At 39.6% G+C, this 18,543-nt stretch overlaps 1 protein-coding gene across 1 annotated transcript in view; it reads left to right on the forward strand.

Annotated features, from left to right (window-relative positions):
* KPNA1 (karyopherin subunit alpha 1) overlaps nucleotides 1-17,536 on the forward strand; it is a 68,867-nt gene extending 51,331 nt beyond the window's left edge. Inside the window, exons 12-14 of the mRNA XM_060198270.1 lie at nucleotides 1,572-1,699; nucleotides 6,112-6,290; nucleotides 14,967-17,536. Coding sequence (XP_060054253.1) covers nucleotides 1,572-1,699; nucleotides 6,112-6,290; nucleotides 14,967-15,154 — 495 coding nt within the window. The 3' untranslated portion in view covers nucleotides 15,155-17,536. The remainder of the gene's footprint in view (nucleotides 1-1,571; nucleotides 1,700-6,111; nucleotides 6,291-14,966) is intronic.
* The last annotated feature ends 1,007 nt before the right edge of the window (nucleotides 17,537-18,543 follow it).

The raw sequence follows: 18,543 nt of genomic DNA on the forward strand, positions 1-18,543 counted from the left end.
GTTCATGGAGCTCTAAAAATGTAACTGCAAATATAGCTTTGTAAACATCTAAATTAACTACAACTTTAGGTCAAACAGATCAAGACCATTTGGCCTTATAAATATTTAAAAACAAAGAGGTTCAGTTACCACCAAAAGGGTTCAAAGCATAGTGAAGTTGTTATGGAAGTATCCCTGAAACAGCTCTGAGTGTTATAGCTCCAGGGTGCAGCAAATCCAAAGGACGAGACTGAGACTGAGACCCTGTGGAGGGCAGGGAAATACTTTATTACATTAACGAGTTACAGGCCTATTCCTAGCAGACCTGCACATACATGCTTGTTTTGCAGCACACAGCTTTTATCAGTTTCAAACTGGGCACAGCACAAGCTTATTGGTTAGAAACAATGTCCATCAAAGTGCTAACAATAAAGATGAGAGCAGGTTGGATACCATCAGAGCCCACCACTAGGATGCTAGAATGTAGAAGTGGGCATCTACCAGGAGCTTATCGATCTCTCATTTCAAAGTCAAGTATATTAATATAGATACTAACCATTGGATTATCATAGAAAATAACACACCCCAACTAACCTGGTTATAATAATAATTGATATTCTAAACTCTTTCTAAGACTATAAGAAACACAACATTTGAGGGCTGGGTGGTAGCACAGCAGGTTAAACACACATAGCATAAAGTGCAAGGGCCAGCATAACAATGCTGGTTCAAGCCCCTGACTCGCCACCTGCGGGGGGGGGGGGGTCGCTTCACAAACAGTGAAGCAGGTCTGCAGGTGTCTTATCTTTCTGTCCCCCTCTCTGTCTTCCCTCCTCTCTTGATTTCTCTCTCTTTATTTTATTGTATTTATTTTACTTTTTTTGTTGCCCTTGTTTTTATCATTATTGTGGTTATTATTATTGTTATTGATGTTGTTGCCAGATAGGACAGAGACAAATGGACAAAGGAGGGGAAGACAGATGGCCAAAGATAGACACCTGCAGACCTGCTTCACTGCTTGTGAAGCAACCTCCCTGCAGGTGGGGAGCCGGGTCCTCGAACCGGGATCCTTAAGCCGGTCCTTGAGTTTCTCACCATGTGCGCTTAACCTACTGCACTACAACCCGACCCCCAATTTCTCTCTCTTATGCAATAACAACAATAACAATATCAACAAAGGCAACAAAAATAGGGGAAATAGCCTCCAGGAGCAGTGGATTCGGAGTGCAGGCACCAAGCCCATGGAGGTAAAAAAAAGAAAAAAAGAAACACCAGAATTACCACATGTGTCAAAGTATGCTGCTCTGAGATAAGTGAGACTGGAAGGACTGAACTTAAGTAATTTGTTTCTGTGGGTGGATGAATAATAAAAGGGAGAAATTCATGGAGGAAAATTAGGAGATCACAAAATGTCTGACTACAGGGAGGGGATGTCTTTGATACCAGGTAAGCAAAAGTGGGGTGATAATGAAGATTTAACTCCAGTATACTTTTAATTAGGGTTCGGAATGTGGTAAGGTGTATAGGCTGTCATTAGTGTTTCTATAGGTCTTGTATTTCCCCTTTCCATTTATCTGTTTGTTTATTTTCAGACTGTGATAGATGCCAATATTTTTCCAGCCCTCATTAGCATATTACAAACTGCTGAATTTCGGACCAGGAAAGAAGCAGCTTGGGCAATTACAAATGCAACTTCTGGGGGATCAGCTGAACAGATAAAGTAAGTACTAGCTAGGAGGCATCTTGTGGATACCAATTTTTGTTTGTTTGTTTTGTTGCTACCAAGGTACTCACTTGGGCTCACCACCTGCACTATGAATCCACCATTCCTGGCAGCCTTTTTTTTTTTTCCATTTTATTTCATAGGACAGAGAAATTGAAAGAGGAAGGCCATAAGGAGAGAGAATAACACCTGTGCTTCATGATTTTTAAGCTTTCTCCCTGTTGTTGGGAAATGGGGTCTTGAAGCTGGGTCCCTGTGCATGGTAATGTGTACAGTAAATTGGGTGCACCACTGCCTGGTGCATATATACCATTTAAAAATGGTTCATGTATTGCACCAAAGTAAAAGACTTGGGTGGGAATGGGGGGTGTACAGGTCCTAGAAAAGGATGACAGAGGACCTAGTGGTGATTGTATTGCTATGTGGAAAACTGATAAATTCCTATGCATGTACAAACTATTGTATTTACTTATGGCTTTAAGCCATTAATCCCCCAGTAAAGAAATTTTTAAAAAAGAAAGAAAAATGGTTCATTACAGCTTTGTGGAAGGTTACCTGCAGTTTCATAATTACATCAAATATAAAAAATACTTTATGGGAGTCAGGCGGGAGCCCAGTGGGTTAAGCGCAGGTGGCACAAAGCACAAGGACCGGCGTAAGGATCTTGGCTCAAGGGCCCCCCCCACCCCTCCCCACCTGCAGGGGAGTCGCTTCACAGGCGGTGAAGCAGGTCTATAGGTGTCTTTCTCTTCCCCCTCTGTCTTTCCCATCTTTCTCCATTTCTCTCTGTCCTGTCCAACAACAATGACATCAATAACAATAACTACAGCAAGGGCAAGAAAAGGGAATAAATAATTTTTTTTTAATTTAAGGAAGGATTAATCAACAAAACCATAGGGTAGGAGGGGTACAATTCCACACAATTCCCACCACCCAATCTCCATATCCCACCCCCTCCCCTGATAGCCTTTCCATTCTCTATCCCTCTGGGAGCATGAACCCAGGGTCATTGTGGGTTGCAGAAGGTAGAAGGTCTGGCTTCTGTAATTGCTTCCCCGCTGAAAATGGGCATTCACTGGTCGGTCCATACTCCCAGTCTGCCTCTCTCTTTCCCTAGTAGGGTGGGTCTCTGGGGAAGCGGAGCTCCAGGACACATTGGTGGGGTCTTCAGTCTAGGGAAGCCTGGCCGGCATCCTGATGACATCTGGAACCTGGTGGCTGAAAAGAGAGTTAACATACGAAGCCAAACAAATTGTTGAGCAATCATGGACCCAAAGCTTGGAATAGTGGAGAGGAAGTGTTAGGGGGTACTCACTGCAAACTCTAGTGTACTTCTGCTTTCAGGTATATATTTTGCAGTAGTTTACGGATACGTGTGAACATATGCTCTCTCTCACAGAAACTGGTATATATCTAGGTTTTGGGACTTTGTTAGAAAGTGAACCACCTGAGATGGAATTAGAGAATACTATGAAAGGAAAGGTCTCACCCGAGTAATGAAGCTGAAGGGTTGTCATTCCACATGTGAAGTCTCTGGACACAGTCTGAAGTGAAGCATGTTGAGGTGGCAATCGTTGTGTTTTTTAAGTTGTGATTGGCAGATGCAGTATTATTTGATATCGATTGGGAGAGGCATACAGGGAAAGTGGGCCCTATCCAATGGTTCCAGGACTGGGGGAAGTAGAGGCTCTATAGTGGAGATGTGAGGTTCCTGCTGTCTTAGGGTTCAAAAAGACAATGGATAGTTAATGTTATCATCACATTATTTGGTAATTGGGTTAACTTTGAAAAGTCCTTTTGTTAGGGTTTGCTGTACAGTACCCAGTATCTTGTATATAGCTGTGCTATTGGTTGCTTCTGATCTACTTGGTTTCGGCTTTTGAGTCTGCATATCAATTACACAGCCTATATATTGAAAAGATTGTTTTGAAAAACTTTGAGACATACAATTAATTTTCCCCCTCTTGTATTAATTAACTAGTGATTTATATGACTACATTTTACTAGGAGTGTACATAAACACCATTCCCACCACCAAAAGACTGTGACCCATCCCTCCCACCCACTCCCACCCCCCACTGTCCCAGGAAGCTGCATTTCTACCCCTAACCACAGGGTTTTTACTTTGGTGCCCTACTTACAATTTGGTCAGGTCCTGCTTTTAGTTTCCTTTTCAGATCTTCTTCCTCAACTTCTGTTGATGAGTGGGATCATCCCATACTCATCTTTATCTTTCTGACTTAGCTCACTTAACATAATTCCTTCTAGCTCTGTCCAAGATGGGTCAGAGAAGGTGGGTTCATTGTTCTTGATAGCTGCATAGTATTCCATTGTGTATATATACCACAGCTTTCTCAGCCACTCATCTGGTGTTGGGCACCTGGGTTGCTTCCAGGTTTTAGCTATTATGAATTGTGCTGCTATGAACATAGGAGTACACACCTCTTTTTGGTTGGGTGTTATGGAGTCCTTGGGGTATAACCCCAGGAGAGGAATTACGGGATCATATGGAAGGTCCATGTCTAGCCTTCTGAGAGTTTTCCAGACTGCTCTCCACAGAGGTTGGACCAATTTACATTCCCACCAGCAATGTAAAAGGGTTCCTCTGTCCCCACAACCTCTCCAGCATTTGTTGCTGCTGTCCTTTTTGATGTATGCCATTCTTACAGGAGTGAGGTGGTATCTTAGTGTTGTCTTAATTTGCATTTCTCTGACAATCAGTGACCTAGAGCAGTTTTTCATATGTTTGTTAGCCTTTTGGATCTCCTCTGAGGTGAATGTTTTGTTCATATCCTCTGCCCATTTTTGGATGGGGTCATTTGCTTTTTTGGTACTAAGTTTGCTGAGCTCTTTATATATTTTGGTGATTAGTTTCTTGTCTGATGTATGGCATGTGAAGATCTTCTCCCATTCTGTGAGGGGTCTCTTTGTTTAATAGTTTCTTTGGATGTGTAGAAGCTTTTCAATTTGATGTAGTCCCATTGGTTTGTTTCTGCTTCAGTCTTCCTTGCAATTGGGTTTGATTCATCAAAGATGTCCTTGAGGTGTAGGTGGGAAAGTGTTTTACCAATGTTTTCCTCTAAGTATTTGATTGTTTCTGGTCTGACATCTAGGTCAGAATAAATTAAAAAAAAAAAAAAAAGTAAAAATATTCTCCTGTAAAAAAAAAAAAAATGAAAGATGTTATTAAAAAAAAACTTTATATCTCTCCCCATCCCTTCCTGCTGAAATTTGGGGTATGAAAAATGAGGTATATTGAATGAAGCTTCACACAAACAATAAAATATTTATAGGGATTATTTTAGCTTACTATGGAAGTGCTTCGGAAACATTTTGGCTAATATAGGCTACTTGTAGAGTCTTTGAAATCTGACTTCACTGTTTCTAGTTTACGTGCCTTCTACCCACCCCACACACAGTTTTTATTTTTCAGGAGAGAAATAGAGTGGAGAGACCCTACAGCACTATTACTCTACAGTGCTGCCATGTGAGTGGTACTAGGGCTTGAACCCAGAACCTGCCCATCATGGGCATGTTCTCATATGGGTGAGACATTATTTGACTTTTTGTTTAGATGTCTTAATACAGTGAGACCTATTTTGAAAGAGGTATATGAAATAAAGTACCTTAGTAGAGGCACGTATCTTTGTTTTTTTTTTTTTTTTTTTTTTTTTGCCTCCAGCATTATAACTGGGGCTTGGTACCTGCACCACTGCTCCTGGAGGCCAATTTTCCCATTTTTGTTGCCATTGTTGTTATTATTGTTATTGTTGCTGTTGCTGCTGTTGTTGGATAGGACAGAGAGAAATCAAAAGAGGCAGTGAAGACAGAGGGGAAAAAGACACTTGTCGACCTGCTCTACCACTTGTGAAGTGCCTCCTCCCCCACTCCACCCTACCCCCATAGATGGGAAGCTGGGGGCTCAAACCAGGATCCTTACGCCTATTATGCTTCTCGCCATGTGCGCTTAACCCACTGCGCTACTGCCCGGCCCCCGGCAAGTATCTCTTAAAGTACAGTGAAATTAAGTTGTGTGTTATTTTGAGACTTAAACCCTGGGAGGCAGCTCATATTTTTACTTGCATCATATTTTTTAAATGCTAATTATGGACATGTTATGTTTCCTGTAGAATAAAAGAATAGTCAGAAGTATATTATTTGAGTTCTCATACTCAGAGTAAGAGAGTATTCTAGTCTCAGGAACTTCAATAATTGTGGAGGGAAAGATGGCCAGATAGTGCCAGAAGTCTTGTTTCTTTGTCGCCCTTTTTTCTGCTAAGATGTAATTTGTATGATTGAATGATTGACTATTTTTATCTGAACATTAATTTTGAATATGAGCTTTCCACCAATTTCACAAGTTTTATGAACTTAAAAACTTTGTTGGACTAAATATTCTTTCTATTTAGGTATCTTGTGGAACTGGGTTGTATCAAGCCACTCTGTGATCTCCTCACGGTCATGGACTCTAAGATTGTACAAGTTGCCCTCAATGGCTTGGAAAATATTTTGAGACTGGGAGAACAAGAAGCCAAAAGGAATGGCACTGGCATTAATCCTTACTGTGCTTTGATTGAAGAAGCTTATGGTAAGATAAAATATTTAATAAATACCCAGAAATTATCCTTTTTCTCCTCAATTTCTACATCTTTTTTTTTTTAATTTCTACATCTTTATTCTGCTGTGAATGATAGTATTTAATATACAGAATTGGTAGATGTGAAGAGAAAAGAAAATGCCCTTCAATTTTGCCATTTTGACACTGGGCTTTTAAAACCTTCCTTTTCCTGGGTGGAGGAGATAGCATAATGGTCATACAAAAGAGCCTTAGACTGAAGTTCCAGGTTCAATCTCCCTCCCTCCTTATCTCACTTAAAAAATGAAGCCTTGGGAGTCGGGTGGTAGCGCAGTGGGTTAAGTGCAGGTGGCACAAAGAGCAAGGACCAGTGTAATGATCCTGGTTTGAGCCCTTGGCTCCCCTGCAGGGGAGTCACTTCACAAGCACTGAAGCAGGTCTGCGGGTGTCTGTATTGCCCTCCTCTCTCCATTTCTCTGTCTGTCCAACAATGACAACATCAATAACACAACAATAATAACTACAATAATAAAACAAGAGTGACAAAAGGGAATAATTTTTTTTTTAAATGAAGTCTTGTATAAGAATCATTATCTCCCTTTTGATTTCTGGATTCTTTTAATTTCTATCTTGAGGGCCCAGCAAGATTACTGATACTGCCTTTGGTCATGTGCACAACCCAGATTCAAACCACCACCACCCCCCCACACACACACACACACTTGTTCTGAAAGAAACCTTATTGCTGTCTTTGTCTCTTACCTGTCTTTCTAGATAGGTCTGGAGTGCTGAAACCTCACGAACAAAAAGGGGGTAGGGCGGTGATGCAGTGGGTTAAGCGCACGTGGCACAAAGCGCAAGGTCCAGCGTAAGGATCCCAGTTTGAGCCCCCCGCTCCTCACCTGCAGGGGAGTCGCTTCACAGGCAGTGAAGCAGGCCTGCAGGTGTCTATCTTTCTCTCCCCCTCTGTCTTCCCCTCCTCTCTCCATTTCTCTATGTCCTATCCAACAATGGACAACATCAACAATGGTAATAATACCACAACAAGGCTACAACAACAAAGGCAACAAAAGGGGGAAAAATGGCCTCCAGGAGCGGTGGATTCATGGTGCAGGCACCGAGCCCAGCAATAACTCTGGAGGAAAAAAAAAATTTCTTTTCTCTCTTAATTTTTAAAAAATATTTATTCCCTTTTGTCACCTTTGTTGTTTTATTGTTGTAGTTATTATTATTTTTAAAATAATTTTAATATTCCCTTTTGTTGCCCTTGTTTTATTGTTGTAGTTAATAAAATTATTGTTGTTGTTATTGATGTCATTGTTGGATAGGACAGAGAAAGGAAAGACAGACACCTGCAGACCTGCTTCACGGCCTGTGAAGAGATTCCCCTGCAGGTGGGGAGCTGAGGGCTTGAGCCAAGATCCTTACATCGGTCCTTACTTTGCGCCATGTACGCTTAACCTGCTGTGCTACTGCCCGACTAACTCCCTATTGTTATTGATGTCGTCATTGTTGGATAAGACAGAGAAAAGGAGAGAGAAGGGGAAGACAGAGAAGGGGAGAGAAAGACACCTGCAGACCTGCTTCACTGCCTCTGAAGTGATCCCCCCCACCCCCCGGGTGGGGAGCCAGGGGCTCAAACTGGGATCCTTACACTAGTTCTTGCGCTTTGTGCCACGTTCGCTTAACCCACTGTGCTACTGCCCGACTGCCCCTTTTTTAAATTCTTAAGGTTTTTTTTAAATTTTTTTATTTCATTGGATAGGACAGAGAGAAAGTGAAGACAGGTGGAGAGAAAAAAAGACACCTGGAGACCTTCTTCACTGCCTGCTAAGCAGCTCCCTTGCAGATAGAGAGTGGGGTGCTCAACCTGGGTGGGATCTTTACACTTTTGCACTATTTGCACTTAACCTGCTGCCCCATCACCTGAAGCCTATTCCCCCCCCCCCCTTAATTTCAGTCGACTACTTTTTTGGCCCATCATTTTGTTGTGGAGGTGGTTAATGGGATACAGTACAGTTGTGGATACATGAGTAAAATATTGTTAATTTCTTAATGTTATAAATGTTTCCAGTATGGATGTTTTGTTTGTTTGTTGTTTGCCTCCAGGGTTATTGCTGGGGCTTGGTGCAGGCACTGTGAATCCACTGCTCCTGGTGGCCAGCCTCACCTACCTTTCTTCCCCCCATTTTATTCGATGGAATGGGGGAAATTGGGAGGGGGAGAGAAATTCACCTGCAGACCTGCTTCACCACTTGAGGCAGCTCTCCTGAAAATAGGGAGCCAGGTGCTCACATCAGGATCCTTGTGCCTCATACTATGTACATGTAACCTGGTGCATTGATGCCTGACCCTGGGTAACATTTTTTCTCAGAGGAAATATTTATTTCTGGTGTTGCTATAGTTGTTGGGTTGCTTACAAATTTGGGAGGGGTATATCAAAATGAGATAGGCTTAAATTTATTAAAAGGAGTATGTTGTCTAGTAAAGTCACACTTTTTTTTTCTTTATTGGGGAATTAATGTTTTACATTCAACAGTAAATACAATAGTTTGTACATGCATAACATTCCCCAGATTCCCATTTAACAATACAACCCCCACTATGTCATTCATCATCTTTCATGGACCTGTATTCTCCCCACCTACCCCAGAGTCTTTTACTTTGGTGCAATACGCAAATTCCATTTCAGGTTCTACTTGTGTTTTCTTTTCTAATCTTGTTTTTCAACTTCTGCCTGAGAGTGAGATCATCCATATTCATCCTTCTGTTTCTGACTTATTTCACTCAACATGATTTTTTCAAGGTCCATCCAAGATCGGCTGAAAACGGTGAAGTCACCATTTTTTACAGCTGAGTAGTATTCCATTGTGTATAGATACCACAACTTGCTCAGCCACTCATCTGTTGTTGGACACCTGGGTTGCTTCTAGGTTTTGGCTATTACAAATTGTGCTGCGAAGAACATATGTGTACACAGATCTTTTTGGATGGATGTGTTGAGTTCCTTACGATATATCCCCAGGAGAGGAATTGCAGGGTCATAGGGTAGGTCCATTTCTAGCCTTCTGAGAGTTCTCCAGACTGTTCTCCACAGAGGTTGGACCAATTGACATTCCCAACAGCAGTGCAGGAGGGTTCCTTTGACCCCACAGCCTCTCCAGCATTTGCTGCTGTTACCTTTTCTGATGTATGACATTCTCACAGGAGTGAAGTGATATCTCATTGTTGTCTTGATTTGCATTTCTCTGACAATCAGAGACTTGGAGCATTTTTTCATGTGTTTCTCGGCCTTTTGGATCTCTTCTGTGGTGAATATTCTGTCCAAGTCCTCCCCGCATTTTTGGATGGGGTTATTTGTTGTCTTGTTGTTGAGTCGGGCAAGCTCTTTATATATCTTGGTTATTAAACTCTTATCTGATGTATGACATTAAAGATCTTCTCCCATTCTGTGAGGGGTCTCTTGGTGTGGGTAGTGGTTTCTCTTGCTGTGAAGAAGATTTTTAATTTGATGTAGTCCCATAGGTTTATACTTTCCTTAGTCTTCTTTGTAATTGGATTCGTTTCATTGAAAATGTCTTTAAAATTTATGCGGAAAAGATTCTGCCAATATTTTCCTCTAAGTATCTGATAGTTTCTGGTCTAACATCCAAGTCCTTGGATCCACTTGGAATTTACTTTTGTATTTGGTGAAATACAGTGATTCAGTTTCATTCTTCTGCATGTTTCAACCCATTGTTTCCAACACTATTTGTTGAAGAGACTCTGCTTTCCCCATTTAATAGTCTGGGCCCCTTTGTCAAAGATTAGATGGCCATAGGTGTGGGGCCTTATTTCTGGGCTCTCAGTTCTATTCCACTGGTCAGTGTGTCTGTTCATATTCCAGTACCAAGCACTTTTGATGACAATGGCCCTATAATACACTTTGAGATCTGAGAGTGTGATGCCTCCGGTTCTGTTCTTTTTTCTCAAGATTGTTTTGGCAATTCTAGGTCTTTTCTGGTTCCAGGTAAACATTTGTAGCATTTTTTCTATTCTCCTAAAAAATGTGCTTGGGATCTTGATGGGGCTAGCATTAAATTTGTAGATGGCTCTGGGTAATATATTCATTTTGATGGTGTTAATTCTTCCAACCCACGAACATGGAATATCTGTCCACTTCTTTGTGTCTTTTTCAGTTTGAGTAGTGACTCATAGTTTTCAGTATACAAGTCTTTCACTTCTTTGGCTAGGTTTACTCCTAGATATTTTATTGTTTTTGTTGCTATAGTAAAAGGAATTGATTTCTGGATTTCAATTTCTTCTAACTTAGTGTTTGCATAGAGGAATGCCACTGACTTTTGAATGTTAATTTTATAGCCTGACACCTTACTGTATTGCCTGATGATTTCCAAAAGCTTCTTGCTGGATTCCTTAAGTTTTTCCATGTATACTATCAAGTCATCTGCAAATAGGGAGAGTTTGACTTCTTCTCTTCCAATCTGTATGCCCTTAATTCCTTGCTCCTGCCTGATTGCTATGACAAGGACATCCAACACTATGTTAAATAGTAATGGTGATAGTGGGCAGCCCTGTCTAGTACCTGATCTGAGGGGAAATGCTTCCAGTTTTTCACCATTGAGTATGATGTTGGCTGTAGGTTTGCTATATATAGACTCCACTATCTTGAGGAATTTTCCATCTATTCCCATTTTTTGTAGTGTTTTGATCATAAAGGGATGTTGTATTTTGTCAAAGGCTTTCTCTGCATCAATTGATATGATCATGTGGTTTTTGGTTTTGCTTTTGTTGATGTGGTGGATCACATTGATTGATTTACATATATTAAACCAACCTTGCATGCCTGGGATAAACCCCACTTGGTCATGATGAACAATCTTTTTGATATACTGCTGTATCCGGTTGGCTAGAATTTTGTTCAATATTTTCGCATTTATGTTCATCAGAGATATTGGTCTGTAGTTTTCTTTTTTGGTTGTCCCTGTCTGCTTTTGGTATCAGGGTGATGTTGGCTTCATAGAAGCTGGCAGGGAGTATTCCAGTGTCTTCAATCTTCTCGAAGACTTTTAAAAGTAGAGGTATTAGTTCTTCTTCGAAAGTTTTGTAGAATTCATTTGTAAAACCATCTGGTCCAGGACTTTTATTTTTGGGAAGATTTTTGATAACTGTTTCAATTTCATTAGCTGTGAGGGGCCTATTCATGTTGTCCACTTCCTCTTTACTTAGTTTTGGAAGTTGGTAGTTATTTAGGAAATCGTCCATTTCTTCCAGGTTCTCTAGCTTGGTGGCATATAGTTGTTCATAGAAGCCTCGCAAGTTATGTTGAATTTCTGTGGTGTCTGTTGTGATAGCTCCTCTTTCATTTACTATCTGATTTATTTGGTTCTTCCTTTTTTGTTTTGTGAGTCTGCCTAAAGGTTTATTGATTTTGTTCACTTTTTCGAAGAACCAGCTTTTACTTTCATTGATATTTTGTATGGTTTTCTTATTTTCAATGTTATTTATTTCTGCCCTCACTTTAGTGATTTCTGTCCTTCTGGTTGCTTTAGGATTCCTTTGTTGTTCTTCTATGCCTTTAAGATGTGCAATCAGGCTGTTTATTTGTGCTTTTTCTTGTTTCCTAATGTATGCTTGTATAGCTATGAACTTCCCTCTTAGGACTGCTTTAGCTGTGTCCTAAATATTTTGATAGCTTGTGTCTTCATTTTCATTGAACTCTCGAAACATTTTGATTTCTTCCTTGATTTCCTCTTTGACCCAGAAGTTGTTAAGACGTGTACTGTTGAGACTGTTACTAATCTTTTGTTGATTGTTAAGTGTTAGTTTAATTCTACTGTGGTCTGAGAAGATGATTGGGATGATTTCAGTGCTCTTGAATTGGCTGATGTTGTCTTTGTGGCCTAACATATGGTCTATCCTTCAGAATGACCCATGTGGAGTTGAGTAAAATGTCTATTCCAGTTTCTTGGGATGAATGACTCTGAAAATGTCCAGTAGTTCTAGTTTATCTATGTCTTCATTTAGCTCCCTTATGTCTTTATTGGTTTTCTGCCTGGATGATCTGTCAAGTTGAGATAGTGGGGTGTTGAAGTCCCCTACTATGATTGTGTTGCTGTTAATATATTGCTGTGGCTCTTTCAGTAGAAGTTTGATGTATTTAGATGGCTTCTCATTGGGTGCATAGATGTTAATAATTTTTAAGTCCTCTTGATTGACTGATCCTCTGAGCATTAGTGTCCATTCCTATCTTTTTAAATCTTACCTAATTTAAAGTCTCTCATGTCAGATATGAGAATAGCTGTTCCTGCCCTTTTTTGTGGGCAATGGCTTGTATGATAGTTTTCCATCCTTTCACTTTAAGTCGGTGTTTGTCTTGTTGAGTTAGGTAGGTTTCCTGTAGACAGCATATTGTTGGTTTGTGTTTTCTGATCCATCTTCCTACTCTGTGTCTTTTAATAGGTGAATTCAGGCCATTGACATTTAATTATATCAAAGATTGAAGATATTTTAACGCCATTCTTGTAGAGTTTTAGAGTGTTTTGATATATGTTCTATTTGTGGTGGTCTGGTTGTTTATAGGAGACCTTTCAGAACTTCTTTCAGGGCAGGCTTGGTGATGGTTGCTTCCTTCAACTGTTGCTTGTCTGAGAAGGTTTTGATGCTTCCATCTAGTCTGAATGACAGTCTAGCAGAATATAGTATTCTTGGCTGAAAGCCTTTCTCATTGAGCACTCGATAGATATCTTGCCATTCTCTTCTGGCCTGTAGTGTTTGTATGGAGAAGTCTGCTGCTAATCTTATGGGTTTTCCTTTGTAGGTGACTCTTTGTTTTTCTCTTGCAGCCTTGAGGATCCTTTCTTTATCTTTATTCCTTTCCATTCTAAGTATGACATGTCTTGGTGTCTTTAGGTCTGGGTTAATTCTGTTTGGGACCCTTTGATGTTGTCTAGACTAGAGAAATTTTCAGCTATTATGGCCTGGAGAATGCTTTCTTCTTCTCCTTCTCTTTCTTCCTCTGGTAAACCAATAATGCGTATATTGTTTCTTTTGAAGTCATCCCATAGGACTCTGTTGTTGTTTTCAGCATCTCTTAATCTCTTTTTGAGATCTCTTACTTCTTTTTTAGTTGTCTCTAATTCATCCTTAATCTTGCTAATTCTGTCTTCAGCCTCATAGATTCTATTCTCTCTGCCCTCTACTGCTTTCTGGAGTTCATCTATTTTGTTGCCCTGCTCTGATACTGTTTTTGCTTGTTCAGCTAGTTGCATTCTTAGCTCAGCGATTTCAGCTTTCAGCTCTCTAATAACCATGAGGTAATTAGAATTTTCTTCCATATTCTCATTTGTTGTTCCTGTATTTCTGATTACAATTTTTTCAAATTCTTTACTCATTCCTGTTATTATTTTCTTAGCTAATGTTTGGATGTTGAACTCGTTGTTTTGTGCTTCACCCTCTGGAGGACTTTTAGCTGGACTCTTGTCCTGGTTCGAGTCTCCAATATTTTTTCTTGTTGTTTTAACCATTTTATATATTATGTTATGAGTTCCCTTTATCAGTACTTTTCAAATTATTGATCACTATTGCCTGGATTGACTTGTGTCTAAGTACGTTAATTAAAGGGTTTACAGTGGTGGAAGTTAACAGTTTTTTCAATCCCTGAGTTGGAGCTCAGTGGTTTAAAAGCCTCTTTTTTTTTTTTCTTCCCTGTAGGCTATGGGAGCCTGAGGGCTTTTAAACTATTAATAGGCTTCTTAGCTTAATCACTGACTCCTGACCAAGAGATAAAGCAGGGTATGGCAGAGATAATCCAGTGGTTATGCAAAGAGACTTTCACAGCCCCTCGGCTATGCTACAGAGGTATAGGTCTTCTCCTGAGTTCCCCGGTTATATCTCTGTCCCCTGGTGTCCCTCCCTGCCACTGCTCAGATTCTGAGGGTAGTATCAATGGAGACTCAGAGTTGCACTTGGTGAGTCTCTGGGGAGTCCTCTCCTCCCTTCAGCTGTCCCCTTGTTGGTGGAGCAGACTGGAGGTGGTGTCTCAACTGCTAAACTGCTGGACTGTTAGCAGTCACTTAATCTCTCCTTAAGCTCCTCTCTCCTCTCTTTCACCAGCCACGCGTGTTTGTACTCACGGGTGATTTACTGGGTTCCTGTGGTCATTCTAGTCCTGTCTTGTTTCGGTCCCGGGTGGTCTCCTCAAAAGTCACACTTTTAAACAATATAAATTGATGCTGCCTGGTTTAAGAAACTACATATTTGAGAGCCAGTTGGTGGTGCACCTGGTTGAGTGCACATATCATAGTGCACAACGATCCAGGTATATAAGTAAAAACATTTTTAAATGACACCTTTGTTGAAATAAGCTTAAGTAGATAGACCTAGAGCCAAGAATTAATAATAAGGCCAGGACCGGGCAGTGGTGTAAAAGGACCTATCAGTTCTACTATGACCCAGGGCATCAAATAATGTGGTGACATCGAAAGTGCAACTTCTACCAAGTGGTAATTGCATTTGTATTTAAGAGATCAGTTTGTAGTACCAGCATTCAGGTATGTAATCTCAGTAGTACTTTCTGTGCTGCTACAAAGTATTTACAAGAAACAAAAAGTAGAGAAAGAGGCTTGGAAAATAATTTCATTGGAATTTCCAACAGATAAAAACAAAATTTTTCTTTTTTCTTTATCCTAGGTTTGGATAAAATTGAGTTCTTACAGAGTCATGAAAACCAAGAGATCTACCAGAAGGCCTTTGATCTCATTGAGCATTATTTTGGAACCGAGGATGAGGACAGCAGCATTGCACCCCAGGTTGACCTTAGCCAGCAGCAGTATATATTCCAACAGTGTGAGGCTCCTATGGAAGGTTTCCAACTCTGAAGCAATACTCTGCTTACATGTTCCTGTATCAAACCAGGCTACCCAGTCAAGTCCTCTTGTGGAACCCACAGTCCTCATGGAGCTAACTTCTCAAATGTTTTCCATAATACTGTTTGCGCTCATTTGCTTGCCTTGCGCACCTGCTCTCTTACACACGTCTGGAAAACCTCTGGCTCTTTGTGGTGAAATACCCTTCTAAAAAAGGGTAACCAGAATGATCCACTCATTAGTGGAAAAATCCTTAGGCTTTGGAGATTTCTCACTTAAATGAGTCATGGGAATATACACATATTAATGTGGCTCCCTTTTTTTGTGGGGGGTAAAAGAGGACTCATTTCCTTTAAAGTGGGAAAAAAACTGACATTAAAAGATGAGACTTAACCTTTATCTTGAATTTCACACAACTACTTGCAACAAGGGAAATGTTTAGACCTCTTGCGTACACTTCAGAGTACTTTTTAATGAGTTCTTCCACAGTGAACCCTTGGATTACCTGGTGGCTAGTTCTAGCCAAATTTGCATTAATTCTTACTAAGATTGGATGGTTTTCTTTCTATATTGGCACCATTTTCACAGATATTAAAGTTAAACCATCTGCTCCCTCACCTTCAGCCTTCAGTGAATGTGCTTTCTAGTTGTCAGGAATGCTGAAGAATTTACACTTTGACTCTTAAATGTGATACTGGGTTAAAAATTCCCTTAGAGCAGAAATGTGAGAAGCACATATTAATTTGTATGATTATTTTGCTTCTCTCTGGTCTCTTGTGTCTTAGGATTTGGAAGTGGTTTGATTCAAATGCTGGTATGAAGAATCTTTAGTAATTGAAACCATAACCTGTTACTCAGTAAGAAAAAAAAAATTGAAAAGCCAGAGGAAGGGGGGGAAATAAAGCTCGATTTGTGACTAGATGCTGTGTTTCTGCATTAGAAGTTTCAGGCTTTGTGGTCCTGATCCAGGTCCTCATTAAGTTGGAATTCACCTAGGTGCTTTTCAATCCTATGATTGGCAGATAACACATGCTTTTAAAGGATACTTAGGGAATTCCTGTACATTGGGTGCAGCTTGATTCTAATTTATTCATGCTGCATATATTATACTTTTAATGTAGCATCCTTAAACAAGTAACTTTCTCTTCAATATGACCTGATTATCCCAAATAAAGGCAGTGATTGTTTTTTCCCCCTTAAAACCTAGCCATTTCATCTCCTAATACCGCTGCTCAGTTAAGTCCATCCCTGTTTCTACCCCACATCCCCAACAAAACCATTCTCTACTTTCTGGCTCAGTTAATAATGACTACAACCGATAACTGCAAATGGCGCTTCCAGTACTGTCTTCAGTGATCCACATTTGTGCTTGGATTGGAATGGAGGAGGAAAAAAAAAAAAGCTTAATTGCCAAGAGAACTGCAGCTGAGTTCAATACAACTTCTTGGTGCTAGTTGGCCATCTTGACTCAATGTTGGGACACACTTAGGAAAGAAGAATTGTTTGTTGATGTGCTGTTCAAAATGAATTCTGAAGGAAAAGCACACTTATGTTTCAAAGATTACCCTTTCAAAACCTCTTTAATCTTGTCCTCTTTTAGAGTTCATTACAACCCCAAAGTGTAATTTTATGGGAGTCCCCCCAACAAGCTATTATATATCTCTGGTAAATCCTACTGAACATTAGGGATTCTCAGAGCTTTCATACCTCATCATGTTATTTAAGCAGCCAATGTTTGTGACCTGATTATAAAACTTTAAAAAAAAAGTCCATTCAAATAGATACAAAAACAAAGGACATTTATCAGCCAAGTGTGTGAAGCATTCTTCGCATCTAGTCTGTAGTTGTGTCTGTGCTCTGGATGGATACCTTCTGATGTCTGTTATTGATGGAGCAGCTACTGCAAAACTAGTCAACTCCCATCTATAACCGTTACTTTTTCTAGTGCTGCTTTTGTGCTGAGAGAACATTTTAGTTTACTGCACTTGACCTGTAAAAAACTTTGATTCTTTGTAATTATAGGGGTAAATTAGCTGGTTAATTTAAAGAAAACTTTCAATGTTGCCTTTACATCACATTAAAATATAACTTCTTTGAGAAGGGTAATAGATGCACTGATTCCTAGTAAAAATCTTGTTTTTAGCTTTGACATTTTTTGGTGGCTGATTTTTTTTTTTTTTTAATTACTGGTAAAACGTCATTTCTGTAGGATGTTTTGAAATGTTTACCTTCTATTGGATAATTTGAAAAATTAAGTTAATTTTGACAAATAGGAGTGAATAAAATAAAAGCACACAAAGTTGTTTCCCCCAGTTAGTAAGAATAGTGTACATTGGGATTTCTGCTAGTGATTGTAGGTATCTCGGTGAATGAATTAAAACAAATACCGTTTAACTAATGTGGTCTACTTTCTGTCTAAAATGGGAATTTATGTTGGTCCTATCCTAAAAGTTCATGAGCCTTAATAGCTGAGCAAAATTTATAACTTTTTAAGTGTAAAATTGGAATTAACTAAAAAAAAAGAGAGAGAAGTCTCAGCATAATTGCTAATATAAAGTGATAACGCAGCCTGTTTTGGTAAGAGAAATTACAACCTATGAGGTTAATCTCAGTACTATCCTTAGTTTTCTGCCTGACAAACTCTTACATTTATTATTAATTTACTTAATACTCTAGCTGAAATGTTATCTGTTACAAAAGCATGTGCATTTCAACATAGAGAAACTTTTCTGCAGTTTTGTATGCTGGTGGGAATGTGGGAGCTGGCTTGATTTTTTTTTTTCCTTTTCACCCTCTGAACTTTCAAGTTTGTTCTTTGTGATAAGAACATTTAGAGACGGAAGTGACGTTGAGAACATTTAGGATGTAAGAGCATAACAACAAGGTATAAAATTGGCCACTATGAAAAACTGAATTTTTTTTTGAAAAACTGAACTTTATGAGGCAGTTCTTCATAAAACACTTTGATTCATGTTGTCACAAAATAATTAGGCCCATTTTCAATTTACCTCTGTCAGCTGTACTGCTTTTGAAAACCATTGCCCTAGGACTGTTCTTCCACGTGCCAGATAAAGCTGACTGGGCTCCTGTTGTTTTCATTATTGTCACAGATAGAAATATTGGCAATCCCATAATCTGAATTATTACATACTGTTGCTGATTTTGCATAGGGAGAAAATGTAATATATTTTTCAGCTAAGCTTTGTCAACTAACTCATGTTGTAAATGATCACCCACAGTCACCTTTGAATTTATCTCTCTAGTGCTAAATAAATATTTCAATTACTTAATCCCTCAGTTTGGGCCTGCATCATGAGAAAGTTTTCCTTGGGCTAAAGTTTTTTTTTTTATCTTTCTGCTGACTAGTTTTGCAAACACCCCCATATTAGTAGGTAAGTCTT

This window comes from Erinaceus europaeus, chromosome 9 (assembly GCF_950295315.1).
Source record: "Erinaceus europaeus chromosome 9, mEriEur2.1, whole genome shotgun sequence".
NCBI classification, from domain to species: Eukaryota; Metazoa; Chordata; class Mammalia; order Eulipotyphla; family Erinaceidae; genus Erinaceus; species Erinaceus europaeus.